The 20,624-nt window shown below is 28.9% G+C and overlaps 2 protein-coding genes across 2 annotated transcripts in view; both read right to left on the reverse strand.

Annotated features, from left to right (window-relative positions):
* LOC145254716 (uncharacterized) overlaps positions 1–11,181 on the reverse strand; it is a 60,718-nt gene extending 49,537 nt beyond the window's left edge. Inside the window, exon 1 of the mRNA XM_080113437.1 lies at positions 10,930–11,181. Within this exon, the coding sequence (XP_079969563.1) occupies positions 10,930–10,932 (3 nt within the window). The 5' untranslated portion in view covers positions 10,933–11,181. The remainder of the gene's footprint in view (positions 1–10,929) is intronic.
* A 7,036-nt stretch (positions 11,182–18,217) lies between these two features.
* The window catches only part of LOC145254717 (uncharacterized), a 281,182-nt gene continuing 278,775 nt past the window's right edge, over positions 18,218–20,624 (reverse strand). Inside the window, exon 38 of the mRNA XM_080113438.1 lies at positions 18,218–18,641. Coding sequence (XP_079969564.1) covers positions 18,622–18,641 — 20 coding nt within the window. The 3' untranslated portion in view covers positions 18,218–18,621. The remainder of the gene's footprint in view (positions 18,642–20,624) is intronic.

A 20,624-nucleotide genomic window follows, 5' to 3' on the forward strand; every position in this document is an offset into this window, starting at 1 on the left:
TAGATAGATGGATAGATAGATGGGTGGATAGATAGATAGATAGATAGATAGATAGATAGATAGATGGACATGGATAGATAGACAGATGGATAGATAGATGGATACATGGATAGATAGATGGACAGATGGATAGATAGATACATAGATGGATAGATAGATAGATATATAGATAAATATATAGATGGATAGATAGATACCTAGGTAGACAGATAGGCAAATAAATTAATAGATAGAGTAATAGATTAACAGAAAAATAGATAGATACATACATACAACATACCGACATTAATACATACATATAAACAGATTGGCATATAGAAAGAAAACCGATAGATAGATAGATAGATAGATAGATAGATAGATAGATAGATAGATAGATAGATAGATAGATAGGTAGGTAGACATATGGGCAAATAAATTAATAGATAGAGTAATAGAAAGACAGAAAAATAGATAGATACATATATACATACAACATACCGACGTTAATACATACATATAAACAGATAAATAGATAGATAGATAGATAGATAGATAGATAGATAGATAGATAGATAGATAGATAGATGAACAGTCAGATAAATAAATAGATCGACCGAGTGGGAGAAAAATAGACAGATAGATACCAAGAAAGATAGATAGACAAGTTTTCCGACATTACATCAAGGAGCTTTGAGAACATAAATATTATGACGTTTCCAGATTTCCATGGAAACTAGCCCCTCCCATTCCTGGCAGAATCCTCCGTGGTCCGCGTGTTCGTTTAGTCAGCGCTGGATCTGATTACGGACAAATATAGATTGTGCACGAAAATAGGCTGAGCCAGGTCGACCGATGAACTACTATGCAGCATAAAATATGCTTCACCAGGAGGAAAAAGCTTTAACCTACGCCAACAGGAATCTATAAACAAGCTGATCATATTGAAGCGGTTAGCTTCCAAATTGGCAAGCCTATTTTTTTTTTATTCTACAAAACTCCAATTAACATTAGTCGTTCGTCTGCTCACGTCAGCATTTTTTTCATACCCTCCTGGACTTATCATTTACTATGGATCGCAAGCAATCAATTTGGGGAGGAATGGAGTTGGGAGTAAATATTGCTTCAATATAAATAATCAAGAGTAGGTCAGATAATCTAATAATTACAAATTATTGATTTCAGTTTATTCCTATTATTTGGATATTTCCGAGTACTGTTTGCATATTCGGTGTTATTTTCACAACTTATCGGCTGATGCAACCCCCGACCGTCTTCAAACGTATCTTGTAGAACTTTGGAATCCTTTTGTGTAACTTAGAATACTGCACGGAATTTCGAACCGAATCTTTTATTTAATTAATGGGGGCAGTATGCCCTTGTTCATGATTGAGCTCTGCAGACAGGTTTGCTCCAAGGCTAAAAATTAAAACATGAACCGTTATGCATGCATATTCATTATGCCGCCGTTCGACTTTCACGAGGCAATTTTTTTCACGCTTTTGTAGCGATTTTCCCGGGATACAACTCAAATATAAATTTTCAGCATGGGTTTAAATTCATTTTATATGAAGTTTATATTTGTAGACCAAAATATATATGAGGAGTTTGGTAGGCAAAAATTTATAAACAACAATATATACGCATATGTATACATTAATATACATGGAAAGATTTTTGTGTTTACTATAAACTTTTTACGCAAATATTACGCAAGTATAAATCATATAGAATATCTGCATGAATATAATTACACGTTATAGTTAACTAAAGATGATTATCCTATAACGAAAAAAAAATAATAGGAATTAATGAAAATGAATATCTTCTATCTTCTTCTTCTTCTTCTTCTTCTATTCTATCTATCTTCTTCTATCTATCTTCTATCTATCTATCTATCTTCTTCTTCTATATTCTATCTATCTATCTATCTATCTATCTATCTTCTATTCTTTTTCTATCTATCTTCTATCTATATAAATAAAATGAACTCATTTTTCCGCGTCGGATTTTGACCTTAATAGGATTAAAAATCAAGATATTTAATGCAAATATAATATGCACAAACGGCAGAACAATATCTGAGGTGTGTTATAGGCTTATTATTTCTCAAATTCCTCGATAATCTTAGATTCCTATACTTTTTCTGCTGAGAAGTCACGGCCAAAATCGGTTACGATCAATGGAAGCGGTAAAATATTTTCTCTCTAATAAATTCCTCCTCCCCCTGCCACCACTTAACACCGTTTGGGGATCGTTCACAAGGAACAGTTGAGAAGAGAACACCGGTTTGGCTTCGTAGTTCTTTCATGTGAAGTTATTTAAAATCACTAAACTAAGCTGCAGTGCTCTGTGGCGTAGTGGTTAGCGTGCTGGACAATTCACATTATATTTTCACGTTCGCGCCGACCTACCGTAGTCGTTTCCCCCCCCCCCTAAACAACTGGAATGGACTTTTCTTGGTGGCCGAACTATTAACGTTTTTAAGATTTTTTTTTTTTTCCACACTTTATTTTCCTACTTTTACTCATGACTCCGGGTTTGATCCTTCCTACTTACCTACCATAACATTTTTAAAAACTCCCCCCCCGTCCCGGAAACAAACACTCGGCCAACGCCGGGTACCACCGCTAGTTTAAAATAAAACGCAAATTAGCTCTTTTGCATTTCAAGGACCCATATATCACAAAGTTGTATTTTTTCTAAAAAATCGAAAATATTAAAAATAAGCAAGTAAATAAAAACTTATAAATATACCAAGCCTCAAAGGAAAAGAAAAAGAAAACGATAACAACAAAATAGCTCCTGATGGTCATCGGATGAACAGATGAAAGCGCTTAAAGGCATCTTTTTTTTTTTTTTTAATTCAATTTTCACCTCAAACAAGGCACAGTGCCACTTTGAAGCAGGGGGCTACTATTAGGGAATTAATTAGCGGGGTCATTATGAAGGGAGAAGAGTAGAAAGATGTTTGTTAACATTACACTTGAACTTCTGCATATCATTGCAGTTGGGAAAGCAGAATCCCGGAAGGGAGTTCCAAAGACCCGCAGTTCTGGGGAAGAAACTATTGGAGTAAAAGGCTTTCTTGCACCTAGGGATCTCCACTGTAAAGGGATGAGACTTAGTAGCTTGTCGGGTTTGTCGGGGGTAGTTACGTCGGGGAGGTACAAGTGTTTGCAGTTCGTCAGAGCATTCACCATTAAAGTATTTGTAGAACAGGCAGAGGGATGCAACATCTCGTCGATGGGACAGAGGTTGAAGCCCAGATGACAGTTCAGGACCTATCAGGTTTGCGACTCTTTTTTTAACCCTGTCCAGGAGCGAGAGACAAGCAGCAGATGCACCAGCCCAGATGTGACAACAGTACTCCATACATGGGCGAATGGTTGCCTTATAGAGGTATAGGATACTGGCAGGCGTAGCCGAACAACAACTTTTGGGCGCTATTTTATATTATATGTCATCTAAAATTAAAAAGACCGCCAGGCGAATTGAAAAGATATCCAGAAAAATCGGAAAAAATAATAATTCTGTAGTGTTTAACCCGACGTGTTTATGTATATATGGTTGACTATTATAGAAAACTGATCACATATAATGATAGAAGATGTATCGAGACAAAAGAATGGGTATTTTTGATCTATCATAATGATGATTCATTAAAATTATGGGGTCTGCATACGCGCCTGGTAAACAAAGTATGGAAATAAAAAAATTAAAAAATTAAAAAAAAACGTTTACAAGTGTGTTTTATATAGATGTACATAATAATACTTTGATAAGTATGTTTTAACTTAAATAGGGATGGTATAATAAAATTGTGGGATCTGCGTTCGCGCCTGGCCTCTATAGAATGGAAATAGGCACACACTTTAATAAAGACTTTTCATATCTATCTGCGTAAGTATACTTTGATAATTATGTTTCAGTTTGAAGAAATATGGTATAATAAAATTATGGGGTGTTTGTTCGCGCCTGGTTTCCATAGAATGGAAATATGTCACAAAGTTTAACAAGGTTTTTTAATATAGATCCACAGAATACTGTAATAAGTGTTTCAGTGTGAACAGGTATGGTATAATAAATTATGGGCTTTATCTATTTTATTTTTACTTCCATTATATTTTGCTTTGGTTTTGATACCCCGAAATTCGAAGCTATCTCTTTACAACCCTTCCTTTTCATAACCTATCATACTTTCATAAATCAGAGTCCATTTTCTGTAAGCTGTTTTTGAACCCGGTCAACGATGGGTACTTCTGCTAGTATATATATATATATATATATATATATATATATATATATATATTAGTTGCTCGCTTGTTTAGCATTGCTGGATGGCATCGTCCTTTCGAGTTAACACTCCTACTTGTGAGACATCGGCTTGGGGTTATTAGCTGGTTGGATGATCGCGTCCCTTGTCGAGACGAAGTAGGTTCATTTCACAGTCGGATTTTGGCGCGGTTTGCTTGATCTGTGTTGGTTAATAGAAATTGTGTGCGGGGCGTTTGCTCAGTTGGTAGGGTGCTTGCCTCGCATGCAAAAAGCTCGGCTTTTGAATCCTGAGTTCGTTTGTGTCTAACTGGTGACCCCAAAATGAGGGGGAAATTCGAGTCTTACACCTCCAATTCCTTGACTGTCATGGCTATTGTTGACTGCGACGCTGTTTGGCTGTGGAATTTATTATTATTATATATATATATATATATATATATATATATATATATATATATATATATATATATTCTATCTATATATATATTATATGTATATATATATTATATAAATATAAATTTGTTTTTTATATTGATATACATATTTAAAACCCGTATTTCTATTTAATTAATATTATATTTTTAAGTAACTATTATAACCTATTTTAAGTAAATATTTTATATGTATTTAAATTTATTTTTTGATTATAGTAAATTATTTTAAGTATGCATTATTATTTAATATTAACTTATTTTAGGTAAATCTATATAATAATAAAATCCAAATGACCTTATAACGAGTGTTGTAACCCAGCATCCGGTTTAAGATTTCCGGTTGCGCCTGAGTCCATAAACATAAACCCATAACAACGTCAACAAATAAACACAAACCGCTGGAGCGAATATCTTTAATTTATTGAATAAAAACTTCAAGATATTGGATGCAAACGCAAAGCGTGATTACAAATAATACGTATAATCATCGACCTGTTTCATATATACGATATATATTATACTAAATAATCAACGCGACAATAAAACGTATTTATTTACTGTGTATGTTTTCAGCATCCCAATTTTTTCACGTTTCAATTATCCAAATAAACAATTGTTAATATTTTCTGCTTGTTTTACATCGTTCATTTCCGTATTACGATTACGTTATTTTAACGCAATTTTCTGACAAATAAATCTACTTTAACCCGCTTTAACCACGAAGCAATATGTTTTGCAATTACATCTATGGGTCATCATCATCATGTTTCAGTGTACATCTGGTTTATATATTGACATTTACAAACTGATTTACAATAGCCTAACCAGGGTTATGTTGCTGCAAAATCTTGTCACGTTAAAAGTTCTATAGAAAATGAAAAGTTTTTTTTTAATCATTGTTCAAAACTTTGCATTTTCTGAAAAATCTCCATCTGTGAACGACCTTATAAATGTCTCTTGAAGTTTTTCCTTGGATGAAATATTAATCTAACTCATGTTCAATCTCATTTCATGATGTAAACCTAAGTTCATCTAAATGGTCTTGTAATCCTCAGAATAACTAATAACCTGAGGGAGCTAGGTCGGGAGAATATGCAGGATGGGGATTGATTTACCAACACAATTTGATCAAAACATCTCCTTGAAGTCGAGGATTATCATAAAGTTGGGAAGCATATCCACAGTATCGTGTTCCACGGATAGAAAAATATAAAAAAAAAACTCTGAGGAAAGTATTTAACAATGCCGACTCAGGAGAGGTGTGGTTGGCGATTGTGTAATTCTTGCCACAAAAAAATCAACTCGCAGGTACCTGTACAGTGGGTATTTATAGTTTGTCAAAACTGCAGAACGCTACCATATATATGCATATATACACAAAGATCTATATATGCGCACACATACAAATACAACAAAATATTCATAACATAAAATTAATAATCGTCTTTAATTTTCAATATAAAGTTTCAATATAAGTAAACTTATATATATATATATGTGTGTGTGTGTATATATATATTCAGAAAGATGACTGATAATTTATAATTAAAAGTAAAATTAAAAATTAAAAATCGGTTCCATAAGAAGGAACACAACAAAGCCAATAAATTGTACGATCGTTTCGGAAACAATGCTTTTATTGAGAAAGACACAAGGTCATGGACATAAATTTTAATATATAGTTTTTTGAACAAAGTCTCCTCATCAGCAAAAATATTGGCATACACTAATATATCCTCGGAAGAAATCAACATCATTAAAAAAATGTAGAAAATCAGTTCAAATAAATAACAATAACTAATGGATACAAACTAAAATCACAAATTCGTTTGATTTGGCGATGGGTGCCCGGGATTCTGTAGAGGCATCAGATCTTGTGGGATTATTCATTCTATATACCCTCACAAGCGTATATGATACTACGGATATCGGCCTCTATAGAAATGGTGTATTAGCTATAATAAAAGACTCCAACTAAGTCAAGGGAGATAACTTTAAGAAAATCATACACAAGGAAATGAAAAAATTAGGCCTAAAAGTAGTCGCATTAGCTGATAAAAATAGCAAACTTCCTGGACGTCATGTTAAATTTAGATAAAATATATATGAACCCTACTTAAAAGATAACGCTAATCCAATATACGTAAACCCTAAGTCCAATCACCCACCATCAATTATAAAACAGATTCCTAACTCGATCGTATGTAGACTCAACAATAACTTAAGCGATGAAAATATATTAAACAGGTCAACCAATATCTATGAAACAGTCCTGAAAAATAGTGGATACAAAAATATTGATATCAAATATAACAACAAAACATCAATAACTATAATAAAATTAAAAATAGAATAAAAAGAAACATAATCTAGTATACGGCCCCATACAATCGAACGTTAAAAACAAAACTTGGCAAGTAATTTCTAGATCTTATCGAAAGGCACTTTCCCGCAACCATTCCCTTACACAAAATTTTCAATACCAATACCCTAAATTATCCTACAGTTGCTGCGAAAATTTAGAGATGATAATTAAAGCACATAATAACAAAATATTAAATAAAAGCAATGAATACAACAAAAAATACATAATAAAAAGTGGACACCATGACAAAAATAAAACTAACACAAAAGACACATATGTAACTCGTAGAAACATTAATAATAATAATAATAATAATAATAATAATAATAATAATAATAATAATAATAATAATAATAATAAACCAACTCTGGACAACAGCAAATACCGTACAGGTTGCCCACTTCAAAAATAATTTCTAATCAGAAGCATAGTTTACACGACCACAATATTTGCGAATGAAAACCTGAATAACACACACACACACACACACACACACACATATATATATATATATATATATATATATATATATATATATATATACTAGCAAAAGTATCCGTCGTTGACTGGGTTCAAAAACGGCCTACAGAAAATGGACTCTGATTTATGAAAGTATGATAGGTTATGAAAAGGAGGGGTTGTAATGAGGTAGCTTCGAATTTGGGGGTATCCAAATCAAAGCAAAATATGATGAAAGTAAAAATAAAATAGATAAACCCCATAATTTATTATACCATACCTGTTCACACTAAAACACTTATCACAATATTCTGTGGATTTATATTAAAATAAACTTGTTAAACTTTGTGACATATTTCCATTCTATGGAGGTCAGGTGCGAACGGGCACCCCAGTAATTTTATTATACCATATATCTTCCAACTGAAACATAATTATCAAAGTATACTTACGCAGATAGATATGAAAAGTCTTTATTAAAGTGTGTGCCTATTTTCATTCTATGGAGGCCAGGTGTGAACGCAAGACCCAACAATTTTATTATACTATACCTATTTAAGTTAAAATATAATTATCAAAGTATTATTATGTACATCTATATCAACAACACTTGTAAACGTTTTTTTTTCAATTTTTTTATTTGCATACTTTATGGACCAGGCGCGTACGCAGACCCCACAATTTTAATGAATCATTATTATGGAAGATCAAACATATCCATTCCTGTGTCACGATGCATCTTCTATCATTATATGTAATCAGTTTTCTATAATAGTCAACCATATAGGAACCTATCTATGACCAGACACACACACATACATTCAGCTTTATACTATATATAATATATATATATATATATATATATATATAAACTAACATATAAAAAACATTAACCTTGATTTAAAACAGGTCAAGACACTAGATATCTACGCTAAATAGCACACACAAAGGAACAGGTCAACCGAAGGTCAACTGGGGATTTGTCCTGTAAGTGCCTGCTCATTGGCGGATTAGAGAGGGTGGGGTTTATTCTAGAAAGCTGATTGGTTAACTTAAAACCCAATATAAGGTGCGTATATAAAAACCCGAGACAACCACAAAATTCTCGCATAAGCCTGAAAAATCCTAGAGTGGATGAAACGCGTAATATTCAGTGTAGCTTAATCGCCATATATATTGTATAACTTACTAACTAGCTCTACTTACGTATTGAGCACTGTTGAAGTAAATACTTAAAATTGACGCATAAATTTATACTTTCGTATATTAATTTACGTGAGTAAATGAAGTACTTATATATATATATATATATATGCATACATATATATATATATATATATATATATATATATATATATATACAGCTATATGTCCGTCTATAGATCTGTCTGTCGATCTATCTCCGTATTTTCAAACACTATCTCCTCCGCAACTAAAAGTCGCCTCAAATGATTGAATTTTTTTACGGGCCGTTCTTTTATGCGTCTTTAGCCGGTTGACACTTTTTTAAGGGGTCAAAATAGAAAAAAAATCGATAAACATTTCATACATTCCTTTTCGTTTATATTTTATTTTTAATCGATTTATGTACGCATAACGTTGGCGCAGTTATATCTTTACCAGTTTGCAATGCTACAGTTTGGTTTCGATTCCAGCCGATGACACCTAAATACTTTTTTTTTTTACTTTTGAAATCGCAACTCTATAATAAAATATACGAAATCCTGACAAATTAAAATACCGTATTTAAGCGTATTTTACGCCCGGGCCAAGCCGGGTGCTCCCCTCCGCTAGTATATAATAAAGTCGGAAAAGTAGTTTTTTTTTTTTTATATAAAGGAAATCAACATTCAAAAAGTGACGCAATTTGCATATTACATTTAAGGAAATATATTTGAATACTTGACTTATGTTATTAATTGTGTGTTGCAATATAATTGCTTAAATTGCTTCATTTAGATATATTATTTATTTTTATTTGATTTATATTTATCTTTAACTTTACTTATATTTACTTTATTATACCTATTATTAATCGACATCAGTTGCGTATAAGAATGGATGTAATTTTTATTTATTTATGATATGAGAGTTATTTCCAGCAATATCTTTCTACCTGATACTTTGATGTATTAAAGTGTGGTTATACCCAGGTGGCCACTGGCAAACCCTGGATGGGGCAGGAGAACTCGGCGCCCATCCAAAAGTCCAAAAGACCCAGTCTTGGCTTCAGAAGGAGTGCTACAACATTGTACCCTTCTCTCACTACCCCCCTCCTTCCCGAACTGAATCTTTCGTTTGGTCATCCGTCGAGTACATCACGAAAATGACTTCCTACAATACAAAAACCAGTTTGATCGCCGCCATCCGCAAAGTATTAGCCGAGCTCCCGTGGGCGCTTATGGAAAAGGAATGCTTCCTGTTTCGGATCTATATCCAAGCGATGATTGGAACTAAAAACGTCAAGATGTCAGCACTACCATATAATTAAAATACCTGAATTTTTTTTTTTTTTTCAATAAAAATTTTAAACTAAAACTGTAACAGTTTTCTTTGGGCGACATTTTTATCGTTCCAATCTGTATATGTATCCACTTGAGTCGTAGACGACGAAACACGTCTCAGTGCATAATTATATTTTAGAAACAATATATAAGCCGCTGCCCATATGAGGGTACAAAATTGCTTAAAGGGAAAATTATTCCCAACTAGCATTTAGGTAAAAATGCACCTTCGTAAATAATTGAATTCATTCAAAATGTATCGCAAAAAACAAAAACAAATAACATCTCTTTCTCTCTCTCTCTCTCTCTGTTTATACATCTAGATTTATACATATACATGCATATATATGTACACATATGTCGCAATATGTATAAACATTTTATTAAAAAAACATTGTAAATGACCGTTTTGGTAGAAAAAAAAAAGAATTCCGAATAAGGTCACGTGAGTGCCAAAAAGTAAAAGTAGAATCAGGGAGACACCTGCTAAAGGAGAACCCAAAATTATTACACATCTATATTTATTTAATTCAAGTACATTTATTTTATAAACGTTCAGTACAGATTTGATTACTTCTGCAGTTTACGGACTATGCTGAAATAATGGAATTATTATTTGAAAAAACATTATTAACGTGGTCCTTGTGAACTATTCGGTACGTATGTAGAATTCAGGCGCCGCTATTTTTTTTAATAGGATTTCAAAATTAAATTAACTTTTTACGATAGTTTTGTTTTTTTTAATTTGATTGTTACGAAAAAGTACAGAATAGTTAACTTTTTTTTCTTTTTTATGAATGGGTTTCTAAATAATGACGTCATTATTTACGAACCTCTTCTGCATAAGTGCCGAATTTTTATTTTGAATATTAGAAACTTTTGAAATGCGATTAAAAAAAGGTAGACTTACCATCTTTGTATCGACGGAATTAGATTGAAGTTTTTTAAGAGCAAATATATTCCAAGCGTCGCTAATTTATGCGCGTGTGATTTCCAACGTGTGTAAAAATTTAGAAAGTGGAACTGTAAGTTGGGCAAATGTAGGCCAGAGGGATGAGCGCACCAGTAACTTTGGTACGGAAGAGGCGCTGCTTCTTTGCCATGATACAAGAGGCCTAAGAGTCTCAGAGTTGTGCTTGTTTTTGTTGTTGTTGTTGGTGGTGGTGGTCGTGGAGGTGAGTCGACACTTTGTTATGTTGATAAGGAGGAAGACGAGGAAATTAAACTCAACAGACGGCTTTTCTTATTTGAAAACATCAGCTACTTAGTTTTCAACAACTAAAAAAGGGCAAACGTCGAGAACATAAATCTATAGATCTTGTTTGTTTTAATGTTTATATATATATATATATATATATATATATATATATATATATATATATGTATATATATATATATATATATATATATATATATATATATATATATATATATATAAACATTAAAACTTTGGTACGGAAAAGGCGCTGTTTCTCTGCCATATATATATATATATATATATATATATATATATATATATATATATATAAACATGAAGAGTGAGAGATTATATATATATATATATATGTGAAATGACATATATATATATATATATATATATATATGTATATATATATAATATCTTTCATTTCACAGTACAGAAATTTCGTTTTTCTCTATCGCTCTCGCTCTATCCCTCTCCCTCTCACTTCCACCTCTCTTTCTCTCTCTCCCCGTTCTTTCTCTTTCTCTCTCACGCTGTCGCTCTCGCTTCCTCTCTCTCTTTCTCTCTCTACCTGTACATCGTAATCTAACATACTCCAATAGAACCCCCGAGCATTAATCTGTTCCGAGTTTGTGAAATCGCCATATGGCGGGGTCTACACAATATTTTATACAGTGCATATTAAAACTTCGTAACAAAATACAGTACAGTATATAATAAGGTGCTGCTTAAAGAAGAAGGTCCTGCAGATGAGTCTGGTTCTGAAAAATGTGAACAGGTAGGCCACAATCTTCTACCATTATTGACCATTTGAATGATGAATATAGAACGCACAAGCCAATAGTAATAAATGTTTGAATTTTATTTGATTTTTTTCTTTTTTTAATTCTTTGAAATGTTTTTTTTTGTTTTCTTTTTTACTTTTAGCTTAACTTGCTTTTATCTTTTACCTTTTCGTTTTTAGTAATAAATGCTTCTCCACATTAAAACTAACCTTGTGTCTAACTCTGCCCTCATGGGAAGGCGAGTAAATAGAAAGTAGTATGGCAACTGAAAAACTTTTTTTTTTTACCCAAATAAAAACATTCCAATACATTTAATCCCTGAACAATTTCCGCCATGCCACTACTTGTGTTTCAAACTTTAAAAAAAAGGCTTTAAAATAGTAAAAAAAAAACACTAACACTTTTTCCGTTTGTTGTCATTTTGGAAGGGTGTTTGAGGCGCCCTATTATCCCAAAGAACCAGCTATGTAAGCAATTTGCAATATTTCTCAATTATTATTTACAAAAAATGTTCTTTATTTTTACAATCAATATTTTTTATTTAAAAATCAAGGAATTATATTCTAAAATATTTTGTTTATATATGTTTACATTTTGTTTTTAAGTAAAAATAACCATGAGATGGTTTTTAAAATTTCTCGGCTACCATACTCCAGCTATGTAAATAAATCCAATAAAGAATATTTCTTTCAATAAAGATCTACAAAACGATAACCAACTAGATAGGATCGAACAGATTAGATCAGAAACTGTTATGTCGGACCTGACAGATGAAAAGTTGAACCAAGACTTGAAATGAGTTTGCTTTTAGTCAGGTGCTGAATCTCTCTGTAAATAAGCCAACGTATGTAAAAAGTCCTATCATTATCATTACACTTATAAATTTACTAAATAAACGTACTCCAGACCAGAGTTTGCAAAACTTCATGACACCAGGTAGACTCTGAGCAGGGCTGAGGTTTGTCACGAAGCACTTGCAAGACAATTCCTGTAAAAAAGTAGTTTCAAATGCTGACACTTTTGTTTTTGATTAATTAAACAATATTGTGAATTTATATTTATTTTATTTTCCATTAACCATCATGAAACGTTTTACACCTGTAGTTATGTATCATATCTATTTCCAATAAAAAGGATTAATAATTAAATGTCTTACGAACTGTTTGCCCGTATCTGTTTACGGAGCACCTCTCTATCAGTCACCGAGCCCCAGGGCTGCGTTGAGCCCACTTTAAGAAACTCTGCTCTAAAACGTTCATTTGCTGGACAAAAGAACTAAGAGACTAATGAGGAAGAATAATGTACTGCACTCATCTTACAATATATATATAAATATAAAGCGGAAAATGATGAATAAGTATAAATGTAAAAGACGCCATTACATGAGTAAAACAACGTAAAATTCAAAGGAGCAAAAGGTGTGCTCCCTCTGCTACCTGCACAGGGAAACCATGAGGAAAAAAAGAGGAGTATTTTATAGATTAGTCACGTGACGTGGTAGGAGTTACTGAACATAAATGGTTAAACTATAAATAAATGATTTCTCTATAAAGATGTCTAGTATTTATGAATAATTTATTTATAATTTAATATTTATTCATTATTTATTCAGATATCTAGTATTTATCAATTATTTATTTAGATATCAATTATTTATGTATTATGTATTTAGATATCTAGTATTTATCAAGTATCTATTTAGATATTAATTATTTATGTATTTAGATATCTAGTATTTATCGATTATTTATTTAGATATTAATGATTTATGTATTTAGATATCTAGTATTTATCGATTATTTATTTAGATATTAATGATTTATGTATTTACATATCTAGTATTTATCAATTATTTATTTAGATATTAATTATTTATGCATTTAGATATCTAGTATTTATCAATTATTTATTTAGATATGAATTATTTATGTATTTAGATATCTAGTATTTATCAAGTATCTATTTAGATATGAATTATTTATGTATTTAGATATCTAGTATTTATCAATTATTTATTTAGATATGAATTATTTATGTATTTAGATATCTAGTATTTATCAAGTATCTATTTAGATATTAATTATTTATGTATTTAGATATCTAGTATTTATCAATTATTTATTTAGATAATCATTATTTATGTATTACTTATTTAAATATAAAATATTCATAAATTATTTATTAAGATATTAAATATTTATTAATTTCTAATTTAGATATTTAGTATCCATGAATTATTTATTTAGGTGTCTAGTATTTATGAATTATTTATTTAGGTATCTAGTATTTATCAGTTATTTATTAAGATATCTAGTATTTATGTTTTTAGATATCTACTATTTGTGAATTATTTCTTTATATATCTATTATTTATGAATTATTTTTAGACATTTAATATTTATGAATTATTTATTAAGATATCTAGTATTTACCAGTTATTTATTTAGATATCTAGTATTTATGAATTATTTTTTTAGTTATCTAATATTTATGAATTATATTTTTAGATATCTTGTCCTTATAGATTTGTTTATTTAGATATTTAATATTCATATATATTCTTTAGAGATTTTATATTATGAATTATTTTTTAAGATATTTAATATTTCTGCATTATTTTTATTTAAGATATTCATTATTTATGAATTATTTCTTTTAGAAATTTAATATTTATGAATTAACTTTTTCCATATTTAATATTTATGAATTATTTTTTAGATGGTTGATGTTTATAAATTGTTTTATTTTTAGATATTTAGTATTTATTAATTATTTTTATAGATATTTAATACTTATGAATTATTTTTAGATGTTTGATATTTATAAATTGTTTTTTTTTAGATATTTAGTATTTGTTAATTAGTTTTATAGATATTTAATATTTATGAATTATTTTTAGATGTTTGATATTTATAAATTGTTTTTCTTAGATATTTAGTATTTGTTAATTATTTTTATAGATATTTAATATTTATTAATTACTTTTAGATGTTTGATATTGATGAATGATTTTGTTTTAGATATTTAATATTTATGAATTTTTTTTAGATATTTAATATTTATGGATAATTTTTTAAATATTTAATATGTATTAATTATTTTTTAAATATTTATGAATTATTTTTTAAATATTTAATATTTATTTATTACTGTTTAGATATTTAATATTTATTAATTATTTTTTAGATATTTAATATTTATTAATTATTTTTTAAATATTTAATATTTATTAATTATTTTTTAAATATTTAATATTTATTAATTATTTTTATAGAAATTAATTATTTATTAATTATTTTTTAAATATTTCATATTTATTAATTATTTTTTAGATATTTAATATTTATTAATTATTTTTTAGATATTTAATATTTATTAATTATTTTTTAAATATTTAATATTTATTAATTATTTTTTAGATATTTAATATTTATGAATTATTTTTTTAGATGTTTGATATTTATAAATTGTTTTATTTTTAGATATTTAGTATTTATTAATTAGTTTTATAGATATTTAATATTTATGAATTATTTTTAGATGTTTGATATTTATAAATTGTTTTTCTTAGATATTTAGTATTTTTTAATTATTTTTATAGATATTTAATATTTATTAATTATTTTTAGATGTTTGATATTGATGAATTTTTTTTGTTTTAGATATTTAATATTTATGAATTTTTTTTTTAGATATTTAATATTTATGAATTATTTTTTAAATATTTAATATTTATGGATTATTTTTTAAATATTTAATATTTATTAATTATTTTTTAAATATTTACTATTTATTAATTATTTTTTAAATATTTAATATTTATTAATTATTTTTTAGATATTTAATATTTATTAATTATTTTTTAGATATTTAATATTTATTAATTATTTTTTAAATATTGAATATTTATTAATTATTTTTTAAATATTTAATATTTATTAATTATTTTTTAGTTATTAATTATTTATTAATTATTTTTTAAATATTTAATATTTATTAATTATTTTTTAGATATTTAATATTTATTAATTATTTTTTTATTTGCATTATTTTCATTAGTTTTAATAAATTATGAAATATTCTTATTTATTATTTTTTAAATATTTAATATTTATTAATTATTTTTTAAATATTTAATATTTATGAATTTTTTTAAAATATTTAATATTTATGAATTATTTTTTAAATATTTAATATTTATGAATTATTTTTTAATTATGTAATATTTATTAATTATTTTTTAAATATTTAATATTTATTAATTATTTTTGAATTTATTAATTATTTTTTAAATATTTAATATTTATGGATTATTTTTTTAATATTTAATATTTATGAATTAATTTTTAGATATTTTATATTTATGAATTATTTTTTAAATATTTAATATTTATGAATTATTTTTTAAATATTTTATATTTATGGATTATTTTCACTAGATATTTAATATTCATGAATTATATTTAAGATATTTAATATTTATGAATTATTTTTTAAATATTTAATATTTATGAATTATTTTTTAAATATTTAATATTTATTACTTTTTTTTTAAATATTTAATATTTATGAATTATTTTCTCTAGATATTTAATATTAATGAATTATATTTTAGATATTTAATATGTATGAATTATTTTTTAAATATTTAATATTTATGAAATAATTTTTAAATATTTATTAATTATTTTTTAAATATTTAATATGTATGAATTATTTTTTAAATATTTAATATTTATGACTTATTTTCTCTAGATTTTTAATATTCATTAATTATATTTTAGATATCTCATATTTATTAATTACTATTTTTAGATGTTTTCTCTAATATTTATGGATTTTTTATTAAGATATCCTATATTTATGATTCACTTTTAGATATCAAGTATTCAAAGATTTTTTTATTAAGATATCTAGTATGTATGAATTATGTTTTAGATATCTACTATTTTGCTTATGCTTGATAAGTAAACCTTCGTCAGTAAACTGCACACATATGTATGGTTAAACGGTGATCAAAAAACATTTCCACTTACAAATTCCTCCAGTTCTGTAGGAGATAATTTGCCAAATTCTACAGAACAACAGTACAAAGAGAAGCGAAACTTGGAAAAAAGGATAGAAAATGGAAATTGGAAGAGAAGCAAGGAAAAACCATCTTAGTGACATGCAATATGGTTTCCGTTCTGCTAGATCTACAGCAGATGTGCTAACGGTGTTATCACATAGCATTAGTAAATCTCTCAACAAAGGTTTCCTATCTAGGGCAATTGCTCTTGACATATCAGAGGCTTTTGATAGGGTATGGTATAAATACCTGTATCACAAGATTTTCTAGCTACGGTATAGTTGGAAATGCCTTTTCAGTTATTACATCATTTTTCTCTTATAGGCTCATAAGAATAGTGGTTGATGGGCAGAAATCAGAAGCTTACAGTATTAATGCTGGTGTCCGTCATGGGTCCATCCTAGGCCCAACTCTCTTCCTGATCTAAATCAATGATCTCCCAAAATACATACATAAATCATTCTTTGACATATATACTGATGCCACTACCATCTATAGCAACACATCAAAGGCAGTAAATGGTCAAGTTCTTTCTAATTCTGTCTCCTCTGATCTCGAGCGCTTGGTACAATGAGGTGGCAGGTTACTTTTAATGCATCTAAAACCAAGCTTTCTCTTCCCTGCAACCTCTTCCAACAGAAGGGGCGTTGCGAGCCTGTCTTTGCTTTATCGTTACTTCCATGGCAAGTGCTCATCTGAGCTCCAATCTCTGACCCCTTCGCCAATCTTTCTCGAAAAACACTCGTCTAATTGAAACCACTGTCAATAACTTTCCCCACCCTTTAACAGTGCCTAAATGAAAACATAGATTCCATGAACAATGCTTTTATCTTAGAACTGCACGCCTGTGGAACTCTCTTCTGGAACTCTCTTCTGTTAGCTGATTACAATTTGGTTTTCTTCAAGTCCAATATAAACAAATTCTTGATGAACCGCCCCCTTAAGTAATCCAATCTACCAAATTTCCATTAATAACGACTACTACAATATTATCTTATTGATTACTGTATACTCATAAACCCTTATCCTCGAGTGAGCTCAGGGCCTTGGTAAGTGGTGACTCATGTAAAAAAAGTCAAATAAGCAAATCATGTCGTTGAATTTAGCACGAAAGATAAAGAAATAACGAAAACAAAAAAAATTATATAGTTTCAAATTTATTGAAAATACAAAAATATGAATTATTTAAAAGGATAGATCATGAATTACACGTTTGTGAAATGAATACAAGTGTTTGGTTAGTTTTCATTGGGTAAAAGCAGCAAAGACAGAAAATAAACCAATTAAAATTTAGATCGTTAGAAAGGCTTCAAATCTGATTGGTTAAGCGTTTCATTCATTAATATGTAAATGATAGTAGATATTTTAACAAATAAAATATTTTTCTCTTTCTTTTCTATTTTTTTTTAAATTTTTTTAGTTTCGTTAAAAATTACTGTCGACTGTCGTCTCCATCCTCATCAAATATTAGCTGGGCGATTTCGACAAGTGAAAATAAAACAATGCAGAGGGAATCATTGTTGAAAAGAAAATACGCAGGCATCCTCAGTTTAGTGACGGACATTCTGAAAAAAAATGATAAGAATAAATAGTTATGATGAACTAGTAACAATGTTTATATATTTGTCAAAATTAAAGCGCTGGACATACAACAGTCGGTGCAGCATAAGCAATGGCAGATAACCTTGGAAATTCATGATGAATTGTTTTTTTGAAATTAAATTCAAGTTGAAATAAATATTTTTTTACTAACCTTCACCCCGGACAAGGAGGTAAGAGACTACTATTCACAACCACGTAAGATACTTCATGGCAAGTGTTCGTCTGAGCTCCAATCTCTGGTCCCCCTTCGCCAAACTCTCACGAGAACACTAATCTAGCTGAAAACAATATCAATAATTTCCCCAAATTTTTATCCATTCAATCCGGGTTGATGCAGGGTATTCTGCTAATATATAATTCCACGTATCTCATTCAATCCCAAGCGACGCCAGGTATTTTGCTAATATATATTGTCACCTATTTCATTCAATCCCTGGCAACGCCCGGTATTCTGCTAGTATATATCTCCATCAATTTCATTAAATCCTGAGCGAATCAAGGTAATCTGTTACTATATATTTCAATCAATCTAATTTAATCCAATGCAACGTGGATCTTAGTGTGGCACTATATCTTAGTGACCCGGTTGTTGTGGTTGTTTAACACCTTATCCAGTCTGACCAGGGAGAGATTTGGCTGTAATCGGAGGTATACACAAAATGGAATCCCACAATTCCCTTCCTTTTCTCAATCTCTTTTAGTTCAGACAGCCATAAAGTGAGCACGTATTTTTCTCTCTCCGTAAATGAGAGGAGGAGAGCATCCTGCATTACTTGAGGTTAGATAGTTTTCTGTGTGAAAGTTACTTATAATTTATAACTTATTTTTGTAAAAATATTGTAATATTTTCTTGTAAAAGAATAAATAGTTAATTATATTTCTCATATATTACGATTGTGTCGTGCGTCGTTTTTTTTTTTTTTTTTTTTGTGTCTGCCTTAAATGTCTACATTAATAAATGAAGCGGAAGATTCCAACCTTATGAAACCCTAAAGGAACAAGACGTAATTTTGGGAGAAGAATGAGCCAGCTACCTTTTTTCTTCATCTAGACAAAAAGACGTCTAATCGACAGATCTTCCTACGCGGACTGTTTCCAGGATATTTAGTGCATCACGTGGGTCGATCCTACGCCGATGACCGGCTTACATAGAATGAAACATTAAGACTGAGTTTTTTTTTTCCTTATAGCTGACAAGAGATGTTGGTTTCTCCGAACAACCAAAAGGCGGATCGAATCCTCCAGACTGAAAATGTAAATAAGAACAGACCTGGAAACTTCAAGAAGAAAGAGACTATCGGGAATAAAGAAGTGTAAATGTTATTTTAGTAGTGATTTCTGTGTTGGTCTATTTCTTCAGAAATTCCACCTCCGATGGTCCAAACAGCCAAGAAGCAACATTATCTTTCATCTAGCAATTAATGATATAGATATAAAATGTTCAATGTTTTTTTTTTTAAAAAGGGCAACAGAATGTACATTATATAAAATAAATCCAAGGTAATTTTTTGGATTCAATTTAATTAAATTTTTATACCTTACTTCGTCAAATTTGTAAAAGTGCACTTTGAAGATGAATAAATTTCAAATTGAATCTTGTACCTTTATTTTTAAAGCCTATGGTAAAAACATTTTGTTTAACAATTTTCATGCCTTGGATGAAACGTTTTTCTCACTTGTAAAACTATGTCTACCAATATATGATTTTGTAATTGTCTATATATATATATATATATATATATATATATATATATATATATATATATATATATATATATATGCATGTTTCGTGGAACAGCAGAGATAATTCCTGTTTGTTTTTCTTCCAATCATTTTTTTTTCTTTTGGTGGACCAATATTCGCACGTCTTGTTCGAACGTAAAAAGAAATTTGCCATAGTTGCGAACGTTTTCGACTTCCATGTGTCGTTGTCAGGCGAATAATGA

This window comes from Euprymna scolopes, chromosome 30 (assembly GCF_053919585.1).
Source record: "Euprymna scolopes isolate OS-2025 chromosome 30, ASM5391958v1, whole genome shotgun sequence".
In the NCBI taxonomy this organism is placed as follows: Eukaryota; Metazoa; Mollusca; class Cephalopoda; order Sepiida; family Sepiolidae; genus Euprymna; species Euprymna scolopes.